The sequence below is a fragment of the Notothenia coriiceps genome, unplaced genomic scaffold (assembly GCF_000735185.1).
Source record: "Notothenia coriiceps isolate Sejong01 unplaced genomic scaffold, NC01 NC01_scaffold00023527, whole genome shotgun sequence".
In the NCBI taxonomy this organism is placed as follows: Eukaryota; Metazoa; Chordata; class Actinopteri; order Perciformes; family Nototheniidae; genus Notothenia; species Notothenia coriiceps.
The window spans coordinates 492165-517694 of NW_011356228.1; the positions used below are offsets into that span (position 1 = coordinate 492165).

The 25530-nt window shown below is 40.6% G+C and overlaps 3 protein-coding genes across 3 annotated transcripts in view; 2 read left to right on the forward strand and 1 right to left on the reverse strand.

Annotated features, from left to right (window-relative positions):
- The first annotated feature begins 268 nt into the window (after positions 1–268).
- Positions 269–6149, forward strand: LOC104954585 (ATP-binding cassette sub-family F member 2). The gene is made up of 15 exons (XM_010781727.1): positions 269–370; positions 1165–1312; positions 1442–1654; positions 1856–2038; positions 2255–2426; positions 3011–3106; positions 3189–3291; positions 3462–3557; positions 3800–3919; positions 4033–4122; positions 4610–4720; positions 4806–4868; positions 5047–5175; positions 5274–5477; positions 5572–6149. Exons 2-15 carry the CDS (start codon positions 1177–1179, stop codon positions 5689–5691), a joined length of 1836 nt encoding a protein of 611 aa, XP_010780029.1. The 5' UTR covers positions 269–370; positions 1165–1176; the 3' UTR covers positions 5692–6149.
- A 12-nt stretch (positions 6150–6161) lies between these two features.
- On the reverse strand, positions 6162–13847 carry LOC104954586 (uncharacterized). The gene is made up of 17 exons (XM_010781728.1): positions 13479–13847; positions 12536–12642; positions 12282–12421; positions 11965–12125; positions 11711–11869; positions 11191–11629; positions 10919–11017; positions 10593–10683; positions 10126–10349; positions 9778–10020; positions 9582–9680; positions 9228–9421; positions 8964–9138; positions 8719–8875; positions 8485–8638; positions 7968–8079; positions 6162–7865 (listed from the first exon to the last, which is right to left on the reverse strand). Exons 1-17 carry the CDS (start codon positions 13497–13499, stop codon positions 7690–7692), a joined length of 2751 nt encoding a protein of 916 aa, XP_010780030.1. The 5' UTR covers positions 13500–13847; the 3' UTR covers positions 6162–7689.
- A 2110-nt stretch (positions 13848–15957) lies between these two features.
- slc4a2b (solute carrier family 4 member 2b) overlaps positions 15958–25530 on the forward strand; it is a 42913-nt gene continuing 33340 nt past the window's right edge. Inside the window, exons 1-3 of the mRNA XM_010781729.1 lie at positions 15958–15995; positions 16110–16231; positions 22888–22943. The gene's annotated coding sequence lies outside the window, so the exon portion shown is untranslated. The remainder of the gene's footprint in view (positions 15996–16109; positions 16232–22887; positions 22944–25530) is intronic.

Genomic DNA, 25530 nt, shown 5'->3' on the forward strand with positions numbered 1-25530 from the left:
TATTTATAAAGATGCGATAACGTGTATAAACCTTATCAGTTTGGTTACACCTCATAAAATGACCATATATCCATCACAACATCATTCGTTTTATTCCCAGGTTTACTAGCTATAACTTAGTCGATGTCTAGTTAGTCATAATGAATAACAAAAGTATTGTTTCCGATTGAGAAATAAAGTATGTGACTCATTTTGTATGAAAACGGGACATTTTACTGCAGTCCCACGAGAAGGGGAGGTAACATCTATTCTCGCCGCCCTCTTTGACCATATATGGACTGTCTGGCGGTTTGACGTACGGCTACATCCACCCGGCAAAAGTGGACACGAGACATCGGTGTGCTCCGGAGACCAGTTTTTCATTTTCTAGGTAAGATATATATTTACGATGTATGACAATTACGACTCAAATAGCCAGGATAAGCTGGTTAAAGACAAAATAAATAATATGATTGAAAAACAAAAAATCCGCCGAATTAGCCGCATTCAGCTGGTTGGGCCTTTCGTCAAGTTAGCTTTAGCTTCACAGGCCTCTCAGCTGTAGTTAGCAACCGTTGTTAGCTTAGCTAGAGAACTCACGTTTAAGCAGTAAACGGCTGGTTTATTAATACTGATATAATCTATTTCCTATGTATGACGTAATGTCTTTATCAGCTAACACATTTGTTTTAATATTTTCGTAGATTAGTTTTACTCGGATCTGAAAAAATCTACCGGTAATTCTAAGAGCATCAGCTACCGTTAGCTTCTAAAAGTATGGCCACCAGGCTTTTTAATGTGACGAGACCAACGTGCAAGCAGGTGGGATTGGAAGGAATCTAAATGCGGTCGTGGTTAGCATTGTCACTATCATAAACTATCTATATGCTTTACCGTTAATCATTTCGGATATATAATAACGTTAGCCTTTGATTTCATTCTTTTTAATTCGTTGAATTTCACGACCGGCATTTGTGTGACGCTACATCACCGGCGAATGTTCTAGGCCACTTTCCGTAAGCCATTAGCCACCCAGTTGTGTAATCTCATTATACCAGTAAGAAGTATTCACAATATTTAGCAATTATCAAACAACTCAGAATCGGGATATGGTATATATCCCATCATCTGTATTAAAAGAGAATAAGAGTGTTGATCTGTTTGTCCTTTTTCGATGTTGAATAGGCTATCGCAACCATGCCATCCGACTTAGCTAAAAAGAAGGCAGCGAAGAAGAAGGAGGCTGCCAAAGGTCGCGGGCGTACCAAGAAAACTGATGAACTAGAGGATGGTGATCAACCAGAGGCCCAGTCCAATGGAGCACAGAGCAATGGTGAGAGGACTTATCTTTGAGTAAATGTTATAAGTTGTGATGTACTACGTTTTCACCTTTACAATGTCTTAATGTCTAGCTTGAAATATTGGAAAATTATGACACAGATTAATTTTTTTTTTTTTACAGGAATTGCCAGTTTGACAAAGGAGATTGATGAATTTGAACTGGCAAAGACAGAGGCGAGGGCTGTGACAGGCGTTCTGTCATCACACCCCAACAGCACTGATGTCCATGTTACCAGCCTGTCGCTCACCTTCCATGGGCAAGAACTGCTCACAGACACCAGCCTGGAGCTCAACTCAGGAAGACGCTATGGTCTCATGGGCCTGAATGGCACAGGTAAAATGTCTCTTAAGTAGTATTACTAAGTAGCCTGTACATTTGCAGTGCCTGGTGTACATTTTAGGAACTTGGATATTCAAACTGCTAATTTACAGCATTTACCTATTTTACAAGGGGATTACTGTTGCTCAGAATATATTGTTCCAAGGGAACCTTGTCAGGGAAAATTTAATAATCATATCTTCTTTTATCTGCCAGGAAAATCCATGCTGCTGTCTGCCATTGCCTCTCGTGAGATCCCCATTCCAGAGCACATCGATATTTACCACTTGACCCGGGAGATGCCCACCAGCGATAAGACTGCTCTGTACTGCGTCATGGAGGTTGATGAACAGAGGATTATGCTGGAAAGGGAGGCAGAGAGACTTGCCTCTGAGGACTGTGAGTTACACATGATGTACCAAGCAATGACTTCAGAGGGGAAATGTATTGTCAGAGGCAACAAACAGAATGCTGAGATATATTTAACAAGACACACCCTATTTTGAGTGAACATAACTCCAAGCAAAGACAATATAAACGGTATACATCACTTATCGTGGTTCTTAAGCTACATTGATTGAAATCGAAATTGAATTCCTTTCTCCCCTTGCATAGCCGAGTGTGAGAAGCTGATGGAGCTGTATGAGCGTCTCGAGGAATTGGATGCAGCCAAGGCAGAGGTGCGAGCGTCTCGCATCCTCCATGGTTTGGGTTTCACAGCTTCAATGCAGCAGCAGAAAATGAAGGACTTCAGTGGAGGATGGAGGATGCGAGTTGCTCTGGCCAGGTAAAGTGCTCAATATTAAACCATTCAGTGACATGATTTGATGCCACCTTCCTCTATCTGCATACATTTGAATTTAACCAGGGGATTCAGAGGATTATACTGTTCAATTTGTACAATACTACATTCAGAGGCAGATATTTTTTAGGCGGTGTGCTCTTTGATTAGCAATGCTTGTCAAGGGTGTAGATCTGAGAATGTAGGTTTTTCTGAATAATAAATAAAAAGTTAACTAAAAATTACAAATCAAAATTGTGTAATACCCACTTGGTGCTAAATTCAGATACATTTAATTATGGCAGAACTGCTTCTTGCAACATGTGTGCCTGGTCCAGAAAATGGATGTTTGCTGTTAGATTCAGACATTTTCTGAGGAATACCATTGTAACCTATGATTTTTCGCACATACAAAAAAAGGCAAAAACCATTGAAGAGAAGTAGTCCATATACCTTCCTGAATTGTAATATATAAAACTGACACCATGCAATTTTAGAAACGAATGGTAATTGAATAAGCCATTGAAGAGTTTATCTATACAGGACAAAAACAAGCTTCACATTTTAATGACTTTCCTATATTTCTGCAGAGCCCTGTTCATCAAACCCTTCATGCTGTTGCTGGACGAGCCCACCAACCACTTGGATCTGGATGCCTGTGTGTGGTTGGAGGCGGAGCTCAGTTCGTAAGTTTCCACCCTACTCCATCCCTTTTTACATCTGTCCTAACAGTCCAAATGTGTTGCTCATCCTGCTTCTTCTTGTCAGGTTCAAGAGAATCCTTGTGCTCATCTCACACTCCCAAGACTTCCTGAACGGCGTGTGCACCAACATCATCAACCTGCATTTGAAAAAGCTGAAGAACTATACGGTAAGAACAGCGGTCTGAAACCACTGATGGCTCCTAAAAATAAAATAACCGCATGAGCATCCCTTGGCACAACTTTAAAAGAATCTTGAATCTGGGGCAAGGCTGTAGCTAATTATGTGTCTGTGTGCTGCCCTGTATGATGACCATGCAAATGTATTTTTGGCTTTAAGGGTAACTATGACCAGTATGTAAAGACCAGAGAGGAGCTGGAAGAACACCAGATGAAGCGCTTCAACTGGGAACAGGACCAGATCACACACATGAAGGTAAATGAGAGACACCATGTGTTGGGATATTTCCACTGCAGCAATGCATAATTTGAAGGATAATCTTCCAGCAAGCGAACACATTTTTTGTTGACTTTGGACAAGATTTAGTCAATTCTTGCAGTACATTTTTTCACAACATGCATCCTTAATGTTTCTGTGACAGGAAATACATTTGACTAATGGTCATTTGTCCAATCAATACCTGTATTCATAGTTCTTTTTCAACCTCTCTCTCCTAGAATTACATTGCCAGGTTCGGTCACGGCTCTGCAAAGCTGGCTCGACAGGCTCAGAGCAAAGAGAAGACCCTGCAGAAGATGGTGGCCTCAGGCTTGACTGAAAAAGTTTCAAATGACAAGGTACTGTCATGATGACATGTGGTTTTTAAGACTTTTGACCAAGTGACATATTTTGTAAGTGTCCAGTGGCACATGTATACTATGGCACTAACACCTGCCTCTGTCTCCCACAGACTCTCACATTTTGTTTTCCTCCGTGTGGGAAGATTCCTCCTCCCGTTATCATGGTTCAGAATGTGAGCTTCAAATACAGTGACAATGCAGTAAGTACAGTTAATATTGTTGTCTTCATTAAAAGTTGTAAATCCTGGCTATTTCATCCTGTTAAAATAAAATGACTACAATAATTTATCAGGCTTTTTTAACAAGTTTAAGGCAAGCACGAAGTAGGCTATAGTCTTATCTTATGTCCTTTTTTATGTGATGTATAGAGACCTGGAGAAATCCTACATTGCTGTTATTTTTCTTTTTCTGGCAATGCAGTCTTATTTGTGTGTACTGTTAACTATTGGTGCTTTCATTACATTTGTAAGTTGGACATAGTGACTATGTAGGGAAAGACACAATACAGTCTAGGAGGCAGTTCAGAAAATGATCAATTTATTATAATGCAGCATTAAAATGAGGTCGGCGTCCATTTTTGAAAAGTGAACCCACATTTGCGTGGGTAAATCTGTCTCGCTGACCCTCTGCCAGTCCCTGACGTATAGCTACATTCTTCAGTCACTCACCTATTACTGTTTCCTATAGCCGCACATATATACAAACCTGGAGTTTGGTATTGACTTGGATACGCGAGTGGCTCTCGTGGGGCCCAATGGAGCAGGAAAGTCTACACTGCTGAAGCTGCTGATGGGAGAGGTGGGTACAGCGTTATTTTTCATATTTACTCACAACAACCTGGAGTTTGACAAGAGTATTGACGTTGGTTCTCTTCTTTTCATAGCTTCTTCCCACCGATGGCATGATCCGTAAACATTCTCACGTGAAGATCGGCAGATATCACCAGGTATAATACTGAGCCTTTGGACGGCACCTCAATATGCGTGCATGTGTCAATAATTACCGGTCATAACCTGTTAAAGAACAGAACATGTCGGTGATCCATTTGATTCATGCTAGGCTTCTATAGAAAGTGTATTTCCCTTTGAAACTAAATGTCTCCTATGTATCTACTTCTATTCCAGCATCTGACAGAGCAGCTGGAGCTAGACCTGTCTCCTTTGGACTACATGATGAAATGTTACCCTGCTTACAAAGACAGGGAGGAGATGAGGAAGCTCATTGGTCGCTACGGGTTGACAGGAAAACAGCAGGTAGGACTGGGATATCCATCCAGATGTTACAAAACAGGACATTTCCAAATGTATTTTTATCTTTCGGTCTCTTAATTTACACATGCGTTATTTTCCAGGTCAGCCCAATCAGGAACTTGTCCGATGGTCAGAAGTGCCGGGTGTGTTTTGCCTGGCTGGCCCAGCAGACCCCTCACATGCTGTTCCTTGACGAGCCCACCAATCACTTGGATATCGAGACTATCGACGCATTGGCAGACGCCATCAACGACTTTGAAGGCGGCATGATGCTAGTTAGCCACGACTTCAGGCTAATTCAGCAGGTATATATTTATCATTTTTATTAGACGACGATAAGATTTTAGTTTAACCTGTTGTAGCGAGCACCATTTATAATGTTTTTATTTATTTTTTCAGGTGGCTAAAGAGATCTGGGTGTGTGAGAAGCAAACCATCACAAAGTGGAATAGGGACATCCTGGCCTACAAGGAGCACTTGAAAAATAAGATCCAAAAGCAGGCGGTGCATGACATCTAAAGAAAAGTCCCTCAGACGCACTCCTTTATCTCATCATGGATTTGACCTGCAGGCTCCTGAAGGAAAAGGCAGGATTTACATTGGAAGGAAATGTCATAAACTAGAACTGAACCAATCTCTTATGCATCTTATTGGACATGTCTCTTGTACATGTTGTACTGTATTTCCATCTCGGTCCAAACACCCCCTCCCTCCCCATCCCCCTGCACTCTGATTGGCTGATTCACCTGAAGCATCTCAGTGCATTTTGGAATGCATTCCATTGTGCTGTCTTCATAGAAAAGTTTTATTTTTCCGAAATGTTCTGTTTTATCCCAACATGTATGCAGCAGCTTTTTAGGTCATATTATGATATTTCAAAGTTGACTTTTTTTTCCTGTCTAAAAGAGCAGTTCTGCCTTATTTAACAATGTAATGCAATAAAGGTTTGCCTGAATAAACGGAACATAAAAACAGCATATTCGACTTCAGAAGATTTTAATATTTTTATTACACATAATGAATACAGTGATCGTATCCAAAAGCCTTTAGGGAAAATAAACTATTTTACATCTCTGTAAACATAGGACAAAACTTAAAGTGATTTAAAAGAAGTTGCTTTGGATTCTGGCTGCATAGACTACACTGTACACTGCTGACCCGTCCTTCATGTCACTGGAAATGTCTGGGCTGTCCAAAGAATAGTGGCATTCCTTGGCATAACGTCACAAACACTGATAAAGGATTAATATGCACCTTTTAAACATTGACTGAATGAAATGCATGATTTGGAGGCATTTAAAGAGTTTTAGGGGACGTCTGTAGTTTGCTGTAAACTAACATCAACACACAAGTCATGAAACTCATTATGCTTTTACAGTAAGTTGTGTTCATGTCAAATAGGAATGGCTTCATTTTGCTGCCACCTTGACAACAATATGGTCAGTTTCTCATTTTAACAAGATTTCTTTTTTTTTTTAAAGTTAGAAATACCACTCTTACACATCAGCTTGAATATTTTAACAGGAAAACTTAAGAGTTAAATGTTTCTTGTTAAATACAAGGAAAAATAAATATAAACCATTGGCTTCCTAGATAAATTGTTTGTCGTAGTGGATCTAGACTTGGTAGGTCTTAAACTATAGTTTGGTGTATACCAAAGCAATAAGAAAATCCCATAATCATTTCATTTAAATGAGAAACAGCAAATGTTTTTTAGCATGGAGGCAACAATATTTTTCCACACAGATGCTAAAAGTCACATTTGTTTCACATAAAGCCAATCAAAGACTTCTGATAGAGGAGCTGATATCCTTCAGTTGAGGTAACTATCTTTGTTTAATACTGTCAAATATTCACACTGGCAAACAACTAACAATTGGATCTAATTCTAATAAATAAGGAGGTAAACCTCAGTTGGAAATGTATTCTTATAAATCCAACATGAAATGAATACAGCTCAAGATTCAATGTTAGTTTGACTAATCTGCCTTCACATCTTTCCAAAAATGATTAACTTATTGTTATTTAGCTTTCACTCAAATATGAATATATGAGGCTGTTAGTCATGGTCTGAAAATACATGCTGCGTTACATTTAATATGTTATTTCCTGTCATCCTAAAAAGTGCCATCCAGGAATGTCACAGATAGCTCTATAGGGCTGCATATAAATCTTTATCACTTGTCACATGGAGTTTTTCCAGAGACAAAGGGCTGCAGTGTAGGCAAAGTGATGCAGAACGATGTTACGTTACATATGTAAACGCTAGTAATGGCGTTTTAGTATTTAAAAAAAACATGGCTCCAGTTTCAGGTTTCAACTTGGTAGCGTGCGTGATTTACAGATTACTGGCACTAGCTGCAGTTGAAACAGTGCAAATACGTAGGAGGAGTGTTTTCACTTATGCTGTTTTTTGGAGGGTCCCGATGGCAGCTTGTTTCGGGGGCTAAAAGGGGGTCGCAGCAGTCTGAGGCCTCCTCGGGGTACAGTATGTGGACCATATGAGGATATGGGCGCTCACTGGGCTTCCCACTCCTCATCGGACACCTCATCATGGGGAATGATGCGAGTGTTGCTGGCCCGGATGCTGCTGATGTTAGTGAAAGAGAGGAGGCTCGCAATGCCCATCGGACTCACTCCGGTGCCATCCAGGTTCACCTGAGCCAGATGCATGTGTTTCAAGAATTTCAGTCCTGAGGAAAAGGTAGAAATTGTTTAATGACTCAAGAAAAGATAGCAGTTATCTGTTGTGAGTCAGATGAAGAAACGCTAGTGATTTTGGAGTTTGACCTTACCGTGGTCTGTGATCCGTGTGCGGCTCAGATTAAGTTTCACGAGCTGATTGCACCGAATCAGACCTCTCCTCACTACCGTGTCTCCCACCTGCGTACTGGCTAACCCCAACACCTAAAAACACAGGGGGAAAAAAAAGTAAAATATATGATTAAATACTATATAACCTGTCTGCAAATGTACACCAACGGAAAGGTTAGCAATTAGCTTCAAAGCAGCTGTTCTGTTAAACATTTGTTTTATCTATTAACAAAACCGTACATTGCACGACAGATAATGATAAGGTTTTTACGCCACTTAAACAGCTGGCAATCCCCTTTCTGAGTCTGGTTTAACACATTTCCCCTATAGTGTTTTTGTAAGGACTGTTAACACTAAATGAAGGATTGCTCTGGCAGGGTTTGATCCGCAGTTCACCTGTGTGTTTATAATAATCAAATGTTAACGTTGCAGGGCAGCACAGTTTGTCCTCTATCATTTGTAAACCTTGTAATAGGCAATTGACAGAAATGAACTCACCTGGAGGTGCGGCAGAAAGGTGATGAGTTGGGCCACTCCTCGACTGGTGACCGCTGTCCGGTCCAGACAGAGCTCCTGAAGCTCCAGCAGGCCCCGCAGAGAGGGGAGCCCTGCATCTGTCACCTGGGTGTTGCTCAGTGACAGCTTCTTCAACCTGCACAAAGTACACAACGCTCCTGTCAGTATCTCCGTGTAATCACACTGAAACGATGTGTTAAACAGCGTGGGAATGACCTGATCATGGTGGAGAGCTGGCTGACTCCCTGGTCTGTGACCTGTGTGTAGTCAGTCAGGTCCAGTTCTATGAGCACAGACAGTCTAGAGAGGAATGATAACCCGCTGTCTGTCACGCAGTGCCGTCCAGGGAGAGTCAGATGGGTCAACTTTAGACCTGGAAGGAAAGTAGAAACCTCTCTTAGGAGTTGTATTGACTTGGAACATGTGGTTTCAATCCATCAATGTGCCTTATTTTCCATTACCTGAGATGATCTGCAGGGTGTGATTACCATCCGCTACGGGGATTCCTGCCAAACTGAGGACAGACAGAGCAGGGTGGGTGGAGAGGTGCTCCAGGGAGCTCTCTGTCACATCTGTCCCATCCAGGTTGAGAGTCTGCAGGCTGGACATCTCTGCCAAAGCTGACACATCCCTGACCTGGCACCCATCGAGACAAAAAGAAAATGTTAAAACCTGGCTTTTCTGTGAGTTACCAGTCATGATGTGCCCAGTAAAGCTGAGGGTACCTTGGTGTGCTTGATGCTGAGCAGCCGCAGGTGTGGCACACAGGAGGGCAGGGCTCCCAGAGTGGCTTCAGTCACAGCTGTCTGGTTCAGGCTGAGCTGAGAGAGACAGGACGGAGCGGACTTGAGATAAAGTACCATCCCGGCGTCTGTCACTTTGGTCTGGTCCAGGGACAGGAAGTACAGGCTCTTTAAACCTTGAGGAAAGAAGACAAATGGTGTCACTACGTGGCAAAATACATCAAGACAAAGCCCATTCTGCGAAAGTACTTAACGCGGAGCAGTTTATATTGGGATCTGCCTTTTTTGCACGCAATTGCCTATAAAGTGGTGTTAGCAGTTTGCAGAAAGCCTTACCTGTGATATGCTGCAGACAGGAGTCGGTCAGTTTGCAACAGGAGGCCAGGTTCAGGTTCTGGAGTTTAACCAGGCTGGACAGGATCGACAGGCCAGAGTCTGGAAGAACAAAATAAGATGGTTAAAATAAATTGGCAATAACCAAACTAATTGCGGGACAATAAAAAAAACGTCATCCCGAGATGTAATTCTGTACCAGTGATGAGAGGCGAGTTGACCAGACTCAGATGCTTCAGTGCTGTGAAGGCCCTCAACTGCCGCAGCAGCTCATTGGTGGAGTAAGGGTAGCAGTTTAGGACAAACTTTTGCAATGGGCAGCCGAAGAAGAGCTCCAGGGTGCGAGGACGTAGGAGCCTCTCACGGGACATGTGGTTCAGCAGGAGCTCTGCTAGCTCCGGGGTGAGGCATGCCAGACTGCTGCTGTACTGCATGCTGGGAGCTGTAGTAGGGAGTAGATAAAAAAGGGCCATGGATGCTGACAGTGGGTAAAATGTTCTGGGTAATAAGTGAGTCTTATAAGTGAGTGTTCTAAATGGTCTCTTACCAGTCATGAGGTGGACAGTTGCACGTGTTGCCAAGGCACATAGGGACGGCACGCTGGGGGCCCTGTAGGGTTTTTTAGGGGGTGACGGCTGTCCCTGGGAGGCACGGTGGTCTTCTTGCTGCGCAGCTCTTTGAAGACGCTCCACTGCAGCCAGACCTGCGGCTCCAGGAGCCTCCCGACCCCCCGCATCCTCTGCCTCTGGTGGATCCTCATGAGGGGCCTCCCTGAAACACACAAATGCAACTCTCTTTTATATCGACGCTATATTTTAATTAACATGAAAAAACCATCCCTGTTTATTCTAAAATGCCAGCAACATTTTATGTCTATGAAAACCCAGTACATGGGATACTACAGAATAATTCATTACAACCAGCTGCAAAACGGTTTGAATCAGTTGTAGTCCAGAACATATAAAGTTGTATCAATTTACACGTTTTTATGTAAAATTGTCATATTGCCTTTACCTGAGTCGATTGCCTTGCTCTGGCCAGAGGTGCCTGGGCTCAAATTCTCCACGAATCCTATTATCTGGAAAGAAAGGCAGCCGTGGCATCCCTGTAAAACATACAGTGAAAAGTGACAATTGTAAAATATCACCAAGCTGTAACTCAAAATACTAAAAACACTTGTATAGTCCTCTCGTCTTTAATATTAAAAAAATGGTTATGAAACTCAATAGAAGTAACTTGAAGCCAGAAGAAGTTCTAGGAGGATTAGGAAGTCACATACAAGGGAAGCAAGCAACATGTAGGTCAAGCAGCGATGAGGTGTTAGACTCAGAAAGTAGTACCATTAAGCATATCAAGTGCTTCTTCCTCTTCTCCTTGTTCTTCATCCACCTCAATGCCGGCATTCTCCTCCACATCAGCAGCCAACTTATGGCCCCGGCCTGTTGAACAGAGCAAGGAATATTACTGAACAGCTATTTAAGAAATTGCTCGATATTCTGATTTGTTTAAATAATTGAGCCTATAAAAGTTGCAATGTGAGGAGCTATTTCAGAAGTCTAAATGATTTTCTCCAAACAAATCTGATTGTAAATGTAATAATATGAGTTTTTACCCCAGGAGTGAGATGGCCCAGACAGTGGACCCCCTCCTGGTATCCCTGCGTAATTCATGGCCTCTTCCCACACCTGGTTGGGGATTGGAGGAGGTAGGCCAAGGTCCCGCCCTCCCGCTCCCTCCAGGACAGGGATATGTGGCTGAGGAGACGCATCGCAAGGAGACGGCAGGGATGATAGAGGTTCCGCGGGACTCGGTGGATCCTGAGGTGTCTCTGGAGGAGTGGTCTGAATGCACAGTGCAGCGTTGGGTGTGAGGCCGAGTGAGTGCAGTGAACAAGCCAGCTCCGCCTCCCCGAATCGCTTCCGTGGAAAACCTTGGAGGAGAGAAAAGGAGGATAGGGAAGGGTGGCGTCCAGCGATGTGCTCCACGACGCTGCGGAGAGGGGCGTCAGCTGGGAAGCGCTCACGGATGGACTCGCCGGAAGGGAGTCGAATCTGCAGCAAAAAACAAGATTTTCTGTAATTTCACTGTATCTACATCAAACTTACACATTCATTGATTATCATATGCCTTACCATGAGGAGGCAGTTGTTATCCACATTAGTTTGAACCGTTCCGCCGAGTTTCTGCGCTGGAACACTGGGAGGAGACGTCTCTGTGGCGGGACTGGTCTGCTTCTTCTCCTGCAAGCTTCTCCGATCCTCAGCTATCCGCTTCAACACCAACTCGCGCTCCTTGCACACCAAAACACACACAGGTTAAGATGTTCTGGCTTGACATTACAGTTCGGACACAACATTTTCTATGTGATAAGAATGAAATTGCTGACCTGTTTCTTTTGTCTTCTCTCAGTTCTAGCCTCCTGAGCAACACGGTGTCTTTGCTGCTCCTCAAAGTCACTCTTGTCCTGTTTGATGCGGGACTCGAGTGGAAGTGGTTCAGGGGACAGGGCGCCTGACTGGGATTGTTTCAGCACCAATGAAGGGGACGCTGTCAAAGTGATAAGTGAATTTTGCGGATTAAATTGGCATTATTTTTGGTCTTATTGAAGATCTATTTGTTAGATACAAAGAAATACAGGGTATAACAATGGTGGATTCAAGTTATACAGAACCATCTATCCTTAAAACAAATGTGGTGTTATACCTCTGCTGTCAGAAGGAGATGTAGGTGTCTCAGAAGTACTTGCTGCCTCTATTGGTGGGTTGAAAGCAGAAAATGCTGTCTCAGCAGGCTGTGCTGAATGCTTAACCAATTTGTGCCGTGGATACTGACCCTGCAAGAGCCTGTCAACATAGGATAGGAATACAGAAACATTATACTAAAAAGACTGGTCATTTAATTAGAAAGATATATATATATAATATTTGGGATTTCAGAAAAGAGCTTCCATAACTTACCAGTCAGCTGCGTCAGACACAGAAAAATGCCCCGCCTGAACAGCTGCCTGAATCTGCTCCTCAGAGAACCCCATCTCACCGAGGATGAGGAATAGCTCCCCAATAGTCTAGAAAACAAGCAAATCAAATCAAAAATACATGTTTACAAAGATTTAACTATAGTTCTTTTTTTTCAATCAGCAGTGATGCAGGAACAATTAGTATAGAGGGGTACATTTACTTTGATTCAATGACTGAAAAATAAAAACATCTTACATTTTCATTAAAGGTTAATAGAGAGGTTTTCGTCACACACAAAGATTTTAGACAGACGTTTTTACTTTGCGCACCTTACTATACTTTACTAATGTTACATTACCTATAGATAGTTACCTATTGCTTATGCAGTTTAATCAATAAAATACACTGTCTGACTAGTGTATTTTGCCTGTTTCATTATCAACAACACACTAGTGCATTGTACATTTGCTATTGCCTTTAACCTTGCCTTGAACCTTATCTTAAATGTATGCTATCTACCAATACGATTCACTTTTTTAAAGTCTGGATTAGCTACAACATATTTATTTATCTGTGTTTGTCCTTCATTTATAGTGACTATAGCTGACCTGCATTTTCGCCATTAAACACTCAAAATCTTAGTTGCTGTTTGCTTGTAAAGTTTGTAGCCTTTAGTTAACCTATGTCTGGGTAAATGCAATACTTCACAGTCAACTCAGCAAATGTATACTAACCAGCAGATGACAAGCTAACTTACAGCTAATGCTAAGTATGTTGTTATGTCTATGGTACAGTGGGGGCTGTCAACAAACAAAGTTAGCATGGCAGCTAACAGTTAGCTGAGGCACAACGATGGCGACGCAAAAGCTAAAGCAGCTAGCTAGCTAATATTTATTTACAGTGCAGTGTCATGTCAAACGCAGCTCTGTAATTTCCATCTTACCGGGGGGGCAGCAGAACTCATGCCGTTGTTTTAACGTTAACGAATGAAAATCAAAGTGTAGCTAATGCAAAGTAGTGTAGCAACTTTGTTGACTTCCTGGATGGATCTGCAGCGCTGCCTGCTAGCTTAGCAACACTGACGGAGCTCTCTGGGATTGACAGAACATCAACAAGAAACCAGCCTATCAACACTGCGGAGAGCAGGGGTTTTCTCCACAGAGGCAGCGGTGTGCAAATCCAGTCTACCCTTAGTCCCTGCCCTGACAACAATTTAAATATCTCTGTTCAACATTTCCATATAATAGGAGATATTTTATGTATGCGAAGAATATACACACTACACTGCCGGTGAAAGTCGGAGTTAACAGTGCACTATCATTTCCCAAACATGTGACTTGGGCAGATTATTGCACAATTAAACCACATAAAAAAAGAAAAACAACGAAAGACTGAGCGACAGAGCGACAGAAAGAAAGAAAGAAAGAAAGAAAGAAAGAAAGAAAGGAATTGTAGGTTAATCATTATAAGTTAGGTAAAACCCCTGACTCCAGTAGCAGCCCTCCACCAGCAGGGGTCGCTCTTACTCTGTTTTTATTTATATGACAGGTCTTCGCATCATGCAAGCTGCACATTCATGCAATCAGCTAATCACATTTAAAAAACGTATTGGTTCATAGTAGACTTCAGGCAACGAACCTCCAAAAAATAAGGTAAATATAAAAAGGAAAACCGAAGCTAGAAATAATAATTTTCTTCTGTCAAGCAAGCTTTCATTTTTGTAATTCTCTCTGACTTACAAACATGATAACAATCATTCAAAACATATTTGTCCGATGGATTAAAGGAATGTGGGACTCTAACTAAAGTACTTTATTAAGTGTATTCAAAATAGTTTCATAAAATAAATGACTACAACCTATCCAAGGAATGTATGATAAATCTAACCTTTCTAAAAAATTTAAATAAAATAGGAAATTAAGGATTGTCCATTTTAAAAGAATACTGCTACCTGTGCATGTGTGTGTTCATTAGTTATAAGTTGTGGTGGGCACAGAAGGCAGGACACACAGACAAAGCAAGCTTTTTATTTAGGTAGCAACAGGAAGTTAAGAAAGGCAAGTATCGTATGACTAAAGAGGGAGCAAGAAGGCAGATCAAAAACTCGAACAGCCTGAGATCATTAGCAGATATACCCAGAGTTAGTAGCTAGAGTAAACAAAGGCAGTACCACTATGGCTATGAATCACAATGACTGATCTGACATCTGGCAAAGAGTGTGATAATGGACTAGCGTATATAGGTGACTAATCAGAGGAAATGAGGGGCAGGTGTGCAAGTAATTGTCAGTTTGAACCTATACCTTCTTCAAGATCAGGTAAAACTGGAGCTATTGTATACTATCTAGGGCTCTTATGCCACTTAGCTTTATTGGTACATGCACTCAAACAAATGTGTTTCACGCAAACCAGTTGACAATAATCAAGCCTTAAGCGCAGTTTGAGGATCTTGGCCTTTTTGTTAAAAAAAGTGTATTATTGTGTTTGAAAACAGGATGTTTTTGATTAATTCCCTGTTAGACATGCACATCTTTTTTAGGACTTCTTGCTTAAAAGTGGAGACTAAAGGTATATTTTTCCCTTCCCTTTTCTACTTTTTTGTTTCATGACAAGTGGGCAAATTCCATCTGCTGAAGATAGTGTGAAACAATCAAAAGCTTGAAGTACTGGATGTATTTTTCTGGATATGGGTGGATGTCAATGCATCTTAGGTGTCAAATCATTATTTTATTTTTTAAAGGGCTTTTTTGTATTTAAATAAGATTTCGTAAGTTTATGATGATGATAATTAAGAAACATTGTCAGGTGGTACATTTCAATACCTTTCAATAGCTATAGTAGTCATTGAGTAAACTTACACTTTAAATTAGTCCTACATTTTTTTATTTTGGCTAGGTAACATTTCTAGTATTATGGCAAAACGACTCCAAAGATTGAGTTGATATTTATTGTTTTTTCATGTTTATGTTGCGGGTTGCTTACTGAGAATAATAACGGAAAGGCGCTCTCGGCTCTCTTCATACATAGTACATGCCCTCAGGCCCAAGCCGTCATCGGAAATATGAGTCATCATATACGCACGCGCAACAATTTTTTATCTAGAGAAAATGGCGACAAGCTAAAATAATTTAGACAATTACACCGGAATTCCATTAATAAGGATTTCAAAATAAAGGAGCGAAGTGCCGTTATAAAAAGGTTTATGACCGTTTGATGCTTGTATCGAATGTTTTGTTATCCTGCATTTATAAAAAGCTCTTTAGTTAATGTAAAATCATATATTTACCATAGTAAATGCTCACATTCATAGATGCTCGTCACGAAGGTTTTTTTTGGTATACTCTACCGGAAGTTAAAGTGATTTTATTTTGGCAATTTGACGCAATTGGACGACAGTTGAGCAAGTCATTCAGAGAGTTTGAGCTGAGTACCAGGCACCGGTGAGAAATAAACCGGAATGTGTAAGCGAACGACTAAGTCGGCTTTTGCTTTGTAAATTCGCTTTTTTTGCTTTGTTCTATCATTATTTGAAACTCATGAACCGGTCTTAACTGTTGTCTTATTTTCCTGTGAAGAGACGCGGCGTTGACATCCATGGTTGACATCCACTAACTGCCACACATGCATGCGAGTGTCCACCGCTGCTGTTGCTGCTGCTGGTGGATGACTTCCCTTTGTCCGTCGGCTTTTTAACCAGGTAAACAAGGGGCGAAAGTTCTGAAATGTGCCCGGAATTACAGTTATTTCGTGGTTTAAGCCTCTTTCCAGACTTGTGAGTGTTAACGGTACTGTTAGAGGAGTTCCTCATCCTAGCAAGCTAGCGGGTCACTCCTCCTGACAGTACGCTGGAGTGTTGAAATGTGATGCATGATGACGAGTTGGCTTGGGGAGAGCTGACATTTTGTCCACATAATGTGTCTTTTTAACAGAACAAGTCTTCACAAAGCAAAGTAAAGATACATTTACTCTTGTATTTATAATGTATTCAGTTATTGCTCACTGTGAAGAAAAGCAGCATGTCATGTCTTCAGTTTCTCAGAGCATAGGGTGACATTTATAAAGAGCTGTCATTGGCAAGTTTGAGATAAAACTGTAAATTGATAATACCTGTATATAGCCCCGAAAGTGTTTGAAAAGTGACAATAGTACTGCAACTAACTACTGTTTCATTAATTACTAATCGCTTTTCTTTATGATGTCATAACATCCTGTTGCATGATCCCATAGGTCAGGGGGACATCTCAAAATAGCTTGTTGTATTTGTTCTAAACCTAAACATATTAAATTTACATTTACAGCTGGAAAAATAGCAGCATCTCACATTTGAGTGGCAGGAATGGTGGGAATTTTAGCAAGTGACCAAATATCCGCACAATATTATATATGACAACCATTGATTCCCAACATTCTCAAACTCCTCGTTTCATCCCTTTGACCTCTATTCAAGGCTTTTGTTCTGTGTTTCTATTGTACCGTAGATTTAGAGATAAAAGTGGAGCACACTAATGAGGTAGCATAACACGGCATAATGCTACAAAAGTGTCCACATGACAAATGGCTAAAGTAACTTACAACAGCCTGGACAAGTTGCTATTCATGTTATTTGTAGAGGTGGCAAAAGTACACACTCTCTTAACTTAAGTAGAAGTACAGATAGTTGTGTAAAAAAATACTTTCGTAGAAGTACTGATTCAACTTTTGACTTAAGTAAAAAAGTACTGTCTCTGAAATGTACTCGCAGTAAAAAGTAACTTTTAAACTGGCTGTTTTTGTGAAAAGCTAACTGAACCTTACATCATATTAATATCAATAACGAAAGTAACAAGCCTGAAAATGTAATAAGTAGAAAGTACAGATATTTGTGTTAAAATGTAGGGAGTAAAAGTAAGAAGTCGTCAGAAAAATAAACACTTAAGTAAAGTACAGATACCTGTACACTTCCCACGTCTGGTTATTTTCTGTATACCAATATTCAAGGTAACTAATCTTATCTATAAAACTGTACCCATCAAATATTCATTGTTTTTCTGTCGTGTTTAAACGGCATTTATTTTCACTTGTCAAACACAGGTGAAACTAATAACATGAATTAGTGCTATAAAATGATTACTGGAACCGAGCCAAAGTTAGTTTTATTAGTAGTTTAATGTGCGCTATTCCTGGTTTGACAAGCCTCTATTCATTTATACAACATAAACTAATTCAAATAAAAAACGTGGCTACTTATGCTACTATTATTAATTATAAAATGTATGAAATATCAGTAAATATGTTTGCCATGCACTCATTTGAAACCCCTCTCTTGCTCAATGCATTGTCATTGTCCCACAATTGTTTCTGTCACATGGCTAGTAGATGTCGGGACACTCTGGCAAGATGGAGGAAGGATGTCCCTCCTCTGCTGACTCATCAATATCTATAATAATGCGTCTCAATGTGCACTGCAGGTCATTTGAAGGGATGATTTACTTTGATGTTAATCCTAGACACATGATAAAGCGATTATCTCTTCCTAGATATTATTAAAGCAAAGTAAATCAACCACTGACATTTTTATCTCGCAAAACTTGAGCGCTTCAAGGTCTCGTACAGAGCGGAATCTAAAATGTTTGTCTTGGTGAATCTGACCTTGTTCGATCTAAACTCTCAAATTCCACAGCGGCTTCCTTTTGCCCTCTAATCCTGCGCGGTGCTTGAACACATCAGATAGATCCATCTTATCTGCGTGATCACAGTCCCTGCCTTTATTTGTTTTCCTTCGCCTCGGTGCAATATGTCAAACATACTTTTCGTAAACTGATTTGCGACAACAATGGTGTGTTTTCCTGGAGGGGAAAAACATTTCAAAGCAGAAAGTGTCTCCACATTGTTGTGAATTTGCTTGGTCATGCTGAGGACAAGGGAGGGAAAGGAGTTGATAATAAGTTTTTCTGTTTTTCTTTACATGGCCTGTTGACTCTTCATGTTTATTTTACATTCTCCTATTCAGATAAACAGTCCCAACGTTTAGTAACATCAGGCCTAAAAGACAGTACATCTTGGACCGTGCATAGTGTGGGCTACCATCCTTTCACATTGAACTCTATTTAGCTGTCTGAAATGTGTAGTCTTTGCAGCATTAATCAGGCGTTCTGCCACTCTTCTCACTTCCTTCTTCGCTGTGTAATTCTCAATATTTTCTAGCAAAGCTTTTATGTTTGTGTTGTTTACCACTAACACCATATCACAGTACATCATTTCCCAGCAAATGGATACATGGCTGATTTTGCATTTGAACCGTAGTATGAGATGTTTTGGGTCTGGGAGCCCACAAGATATTTTATTCCCATCCCAGTCTGAGTCTCATGAGAGTAAATCCAGTTATTACAATTGCACTGGGTCAAAGCTGCACAATTACCATGTTTCTGTAAGAATGTGGCTTTATCTTTTGTGTAGCTGTTGCAACCTGAGCTGCCCCGGATGCAGTTTGCCAACAAAGTACCACACCCTAACACTTCTGGAGCTGGACAGGACTGTAGCTGACTGTAAAATAACAAGTCTTAACAGTATGTTCGTCCATTTCCCGATACTGTAATGTTAAGCGTATATGGTAAGCTATGGCCAACTATTTATTATTCCCTTTTTTACATTGTATCGGCCTCGGTCTCTCGGGCATGTGCAGACATTTTCTTTATTGGCTTTTACAGTAATAAAACCATTCCAACGAGTGTCAGTGCCAATCCAGTTTTTTTATTACAATTTCACTGATATGGGATTGTGTTGCATTATAAATATATGACTTGAGCACTTTGAAGACTTGCACGTTTAGCCCTTTAATAACTCTTCTGGCTCCCTTCAAATTCAAACTCTCGAATAAAGCTTGTTATTCCGAGTTCGAGCTTAAGGACATTTCTAGTCTGCGGGCGGTAAAATGTTTCCACAGGACATTGGTTTCCATTTCAGAACACTCAAGCCCTCTCTAAGGTATAAAAATACTTGAGGGATGATTGCTTCTCCTTTTCTAGAGTAGAGGACAATGGGCCGGCATTATGTAAGCTGCAAGGATTTAGTTTCCTCTTCAATCCCTCTTCACCCGAAAGACAGGTGCTGTCTTAGCTGCAACACAGCCGCTGCTTTTCTGGAGCCCTCCAATGGGACAAAGAAGGAGATAAAGATGGGTAGACTGAGTGCAGCTGTTAGCTCTGTTAGACTTCATGTTTTCCAGCGACTGTGTGCACATAACTTAGCACAGCCATGCTGAAGAGCTAGACCCTGCCAAACCCTGAGTTAGTGAGGCAGAGTAGGGAGGTAGACGTCTGAAGAGGAGGTGGATGGGTGCCTTCTAAACTCCTGAGCTATTTCAGGCTAAAACACTCAGAGGCACAGCCATCAACAAAATATACACACTGCCAAGTCCCCATAGAGACCCACAAACAGGCTAGCTATCGTTTGTATACAGCGTAAAGTCACTCTTTGTTATACCAAGCTGCACTGAGCAGTGTTCTGGTGAGTGTCAATTCAAGTTTTGGAAGTTTGAAATTAGGCTGCAAATATTTAGTTTGTAATGGTGTGGAACCCGTTCTCTTTAATAACATAAACACTTTGTCCTGGGTTGACCACTCTGGTGTGTTTTTAGGCCTAGCAGGCTAGTTTAAGACTTTACGGGAGAGAAGAATAACAGGAAGCCGGTGGGAGAGTTTCCGCGTTGTGTTAACACTTTATATAAAAGCTAGAAAAACTGAAGGTGGGATTTAATCTTTTTAAAGTGCTGTTGAATGATATCTTTATCATATTTGTTCTTTAAGCAGAACAAACATGTTTAGACATTTGCAGGAGAGCGTTTTCATGTAGCACATATTACTTAATACCACCAGATTTAACCACAGAAATGATGACAATAAATGAAATTCTGGGTCAATAGCCTAATTGAAAGTGTCACAGCAACAAAAGGACAATATTTGTATTCTGTGGTTGTGTTGTGTAATAAGCGCATCATTTGTTGGTCATGGTTAAGAAAATATGTCAATCCCCATTGCACGCATGAAGTCACAGCTCTTAAAATGGTGGACCGAAGTAGATAATTCTATTATTAGCACAATGTTGGGATTGAGGAAAGCCTCAGACTTTGAAGTGGACCTCAACTTTAGCTGCGTGTGGCTCTGACTGCGTTTCTTTTCCCTGCAAGACATGCATGTGACTTCACAGTGATCCCTCACTCTGGGGAAAAACAGTTCACACACTCACACTCACACACACTCAGGTTCCTCCTGATGTTGGTGTTTCTTTAGCCCAAAGGCTCATATAAGCTGATGTGGAATGCGACGCTTGGTTATTTGGCGAATGCGTAAGCAACTTGTTTAGATCACAGGACTGTTCTTTGTTCGCTGAAAAACACAATTAATCTGGCAGCTTGAATGACTTTAGGTGGGATTAACTGTTTAATAGTCTTGATTACTCCATAACATGAAGGGTTTTTTCCATTGCCAAATACTCTAAGAACCTTCAGCGTGCAAGGGTGGGAAGTCAAATGTACCCCAAAACTAAAATATTTTAATAGTACAAGCAGAACGTCCAGGTGAGTTCTGTGTGGATATTCCAGCATTCACAATGATATCAAAAGACATACCTAACTATCATCTGGTGCAAATGTATAAACATGCCCAAAAACATACTGTTCCAAAGCAGAGTTTTATTTATAAATGAGATAATGCCCTTCATGGTTTTGCTTTGCTTATTTCAGAATACAGATTACTTATTGTATATTACACATGCCACAAGCTTCCTGATAAAGTTGCAATGCCCTTGATGAGAAACCAAGTTGCTCAATGTTCTAAAGAAAGCCACTTCATAATGACTCACTCATTTTGCACTGTTTATTATAAGGAATGAGAGATGTCATGATGTGCTTGCATGTGGTTGTAAACCAAGCTTTTGTGGCACTCCTTTACTATCTGGTCACCTATTGTCTCTGTCATCGGGCAATTCCTGACGGATCTCTTTCAGATGGAAATATAATTACCCTAGCTGGACGTGAGCAGTTCTTTACCCTGAATTGATCCTATTGTCTCTGTGTCACGACTTTATTTATGTCATCGTTGCCGATTGAGAAAGATATTGTAATAGACCTTTCCAGAGTAGATCAAGTGTTTCCACAGGGGGAACAATGGGCCTTCCCCATTTCCCAGTTTCTACATCCTCTATTCATGTCCCCGACTTCTCTTCACGCATCTTAGTCCCTCCCACGGAGGCTATGAGCAAGGGAGGACGATGAAGAGGCATAAGAAGAGATGAGTCGAAGCAAAAGGCATTTACCAAAATAAGACATTTAGTCCTCAGACATGTTATTTTAAGTCAACGTTGGTTAACAATGACGCGGGGCACAGCTGCATTCACTTTCCATTTTTTTCCTGCAGTGTTTTATTAAAAAAAAGTCACATTTTATAGAAGTAAGTGAGAAAATGGCCCAACTTCTTTCTTAATTTACTCCATCAGTAAACTTTGACCTGACAAGATTTTTGGTCTCAAACCATAGTTGGAGGTGTTCTTCAGTAATGCATGTTCATTTTGTAAATAACTGCACCATTAGAGTACCATAGATGATAGAGAGCAGTGTAAGATTTACGGCATTGCTCGGGATTGAGAGGTCACTATAATTGTATTTGATTGTTTTTGTTGTGTCTCTGTTTTCGTCTTGGAACTTTAACTCTTTCATAGTGTGTTTTAGTCCATTAAAGTGAATTGTAACAATTCAAAGTTCACTTATGGTTCCATATAACAAAGATAGAGATGGCGCGATATTTCAAGATAGTGAAAGCAGAAAAAAGTTCTGTGATGTGCCAATCTTTTTAACCTTGCTTATTTAGTGAATACCTCGATAGTTGTTCTATTTCAGGACTTTTAATAGAATTAAACTAAAGTAAGAAAAAGCACTCCACATTGCATTTCTAACTATATAAAGTAGACATTGCTTTGTTTTAAAGAGGTCAAAACCCAAACAGATAACAGTAATATAGGTCTTAATCATGAAAATCCACTGATATAGACAGATATTGATCATATGGGTTGAATTTCCACCTTAAGCTTGAGGTCATGTGTGTGTTTGTGACAGACGATTGATGTGTGTGTCTGAGCAGCAGCCTCTGACTCAGTGTTGAATGGGTCCTGGAGTCACATGGCTACTTGTCAGCAGGCTAGAGGAGGAAACATAATCCTGAGGAGGAAGGCTGCTGCTATCAGTGCATGCATGTCGGTCTGAGAGAGCACTCCAGAAGCTGGAGCGCAATCCTCATCTCTAACTCTCCTTTCTTTTGTTTCCCTATCTCTCCTTTCTCCCGTGGATTGTCTGTTCCCTGCACTTCGGGTCTCACTTCACAGAGTTCAGATTTGCACTACCATGTCTACGGTGGCTTCTCTGCTGTGAGCACACAAAGGTATGGTACAAATATGGATGTATTTTGTATTCCTTTACCATTTGTTATGTTTTAAAACATTTTTGTTAGAATGTCTCTTCACACTGCTTTTTTCTTATTTTTCTTATTTATTGATTTGTTGTTCTCAGTTAGATAACAATAACCGTTGTTTGTTAGGTCTAATCGAAGCTAACAAGATATTTCCTGTGAGTGTCTCAGGCTTGAACAATCATAGCACACAACTCTAAACAAATCCTATTTAGTTCAACAGGTTACACAACACTGACTTTATACAAGCCACTTGGGTTTCAGTAGGAGAAAAGCGCTTGTATAAATCCTAACTTAGAGCCTTTAAAGGACATGATTATTGTAAAGCGATGCCCCTTTAAATACCTTGGGCCAATCAGAGTTCACCATTCATAGCTACGAACAACAGACCTTACTTCTCAAGTGTTTTTTCTTTTGGTTTTCTTAAAACCCTCTCCATTTATCAACTGCATGTTTTTCTTCCAACAGAACTTGCATGCGTCTTAAACATGTGATCATGCTTCTGATTATGTCAATTCATCGAAGTGTCCGGCATGTTATTGTGTTAGTTCCTGACCTTAATGTTTTATCTATCTTCATGTCACTTGTTGCTATCACACACAATCAGTATTTTTCAAGAAAATGACTTGTCTGTGAAAAGGGAACAAAGATCACAAAGTGTTCTTGTTTCTTGTTTGTGCAGTTCTTAATGAAACCTTAAACCGGTCCTTTGCCCCCTGTCTCTGTCCTGCTGCTATAAGTACAGGCCTCTGTTGGTTGATGTTTGGACACTGTTATCAAGCATCTATTTTTGGACAGGCCTTTTTTATTGCCAGTTTGTGTATTTTATAAAACTGTTCTTTAATTATGCCTCTCTTGATAGAGTTTGTAGATGAGCATGCAGTCTGTGGTCAACACTCGCGTGCCAAGCTTCCCGATTGAAGCTGGGCCCGGCCGGGTGTTCTGGCGGATCACTGGGTTAAGACGAATGTTGGCTTGTGACGTGAGTTCGAGTCTGGCTCGTAACCTCTGTCCCGCCGCCTGACTGTCTCACTCCTTTCCCTTTAGGTCAATATAAGGAGGAGAAGAATGTTTAACCCTTTGTCCCTCCTCACCTCAAAGGTCACATGACAGTACAGTTAAAGATGTTACAGAACAAAATTGGCAGATCTTCAATATGCTTTTAGATAGTCAGTGTGCTCCCTTCTGAATATATCATTGCTCCTTTCCTTTCTCAAAGAAATGTCTTGGAGAGTATAACAAAAAAAAAGCCCTCACATTTTGAAATAAATCCATTGAGTTTAGAGTACCAGAAAAGCATCTCAAAATGTCAAATGTCATATATTTCGAATATGAGTATGTCGGGGAAATTCAAAATGTTTGCGGTGGGCAGGGTATTTCTATCAATAACGGAAATGTACAACATACCAAAGTGACTTTGTTAGTATATTTGCACTCTGTGGGAGGGATGAGTCACCACCAAGTGCATATCATCGATTTTAAAATACTGACCACAAAAAAACAGTCATGCAGATCACCTTCACTTTGAAGTTAAGAGGCAGGAAATGTTAGTTCCTCAGAACCATTGCAATGTTATTTTAGAAACCATAAATAGCCGGTTACTCGTTATCAGCTGTCAAGTCATTCAAATAGGAAATGTGAGGAGGACTTTTTCGTCTAGTCTCTAAAGGGCTTTCTTTAAAATCATAACTTATCTAAATTTGCAACATTTAGGACTTACATCCATTTTTTGTTCAAATGGTAAAGAGACAGCTGTATTTCGGTTTCTACTCCCTGTAGATGACAGTTTCTTTGGTCAAAGGAAGCATCTTCACACATGTGGTCTGATTGTAAATGCTGCTCTTTGTGGGAGGGACAGATGGAGATGACAGTGACAGCTTGTAACGGTGTCAAGTTAACCTATTATGTCGCCTAGTAGACATCGGACACTTTGTTTTAACCTAGTTTATCTTTGATCCAGTCCAACCATACAAATGGGTTTTCAGTTTCTAAAGGCAGACAGTATTACCTCTAAAATGATCCAAAATTGCCCAATTTCTATTTATTTGATACGTTTACAGCTCCTCCTTACCTTCTTCCTGTTTTCGTTCTTACTTCCTCCCAGAAGGATAGTTTTCCAGAAGCCCTACATGCACATATTTACTGTGACTAAATCTAGCATGGAAAAGTGGGGGGAAAAAGCTACACTGGTCTTCTTTGAGAAAGGTCTGAGTGGTTTGGGCTTCTGGATCACTCTGGGAAGACATGATGAACTTCTTCCAGGGGAAGCAGAGTATCTTATCCTCACTTCCTCCTGCACTGTCAGCATTCATCCATGCCCAATGTATCTTTCAGTTATTACATAAGAGTTCCTTTTTGTCTGTCATGTGACTTCCTGATCGCAGACATGAACATTTAGATGGTTTTTAATCCTAGACAATTGTAGTTTCCAATATTGTTTTCTTCATCTGATCATTATTGTTATCTGTATTATTCCAGCCAGGCCCTGAGGTAGATAAGCTGGTTCCCATGCTTTTTGCCCAGGATCCCAGGGTTCTGTAACTTTATCCCTGTGTAGCCA

What these genes read in the sequence shown, in the direction of transcription:
- LOC104954586 (XM_010781728.1), bottom strand. Translation starts at nt 13,499, where the DNA reads ATGAGTTCTGCTGCCCCCCCG. An exon ending in ATCTCCTTCTGACAGCAGAG is followed by an intron (nt 12,126 to 12,281) that starts GTATAACACCAC and finishes TCACTTTGACAG; the next exon opens with CGTCCCCTTCATTGGTGCTG. An exon ending in ATAACAACTGCCTCCTCATG is followed by an intron (nt 11,630 to 11,710) that starts GTAAGGCATATG and finishes TTTTTGCTGCAG; the next exon opens with ATTCGACTCCCTTCCGGCGA.
- LOC104954585 (XM_010781727.1), top strand. Translation starts at nt 1,177, where the DNA reads ATGCCATCCGACTTAGCTAAAAAGAAGGCAGCGAAGAAGAAGGAGGCT. An exon ending in ATGCGAGTTGCTCTGGCCAG is followed by an intron (nt 2,427 to 3,010) that starts GTAAAGTGCTCA and finishes ATATTTCTGCAG; the next exon opens with AGCCCTGTTCATCAAACCCT. An exon ending in ACTTCAGGCTAATTCAGCAG is followed by an intron (nt 5,478 to 5,571) that starts GTATATATTTAT and finishes TTATTTTTTCAG; the next exon opens with GTGGCTAAAGAGATCTGGGT.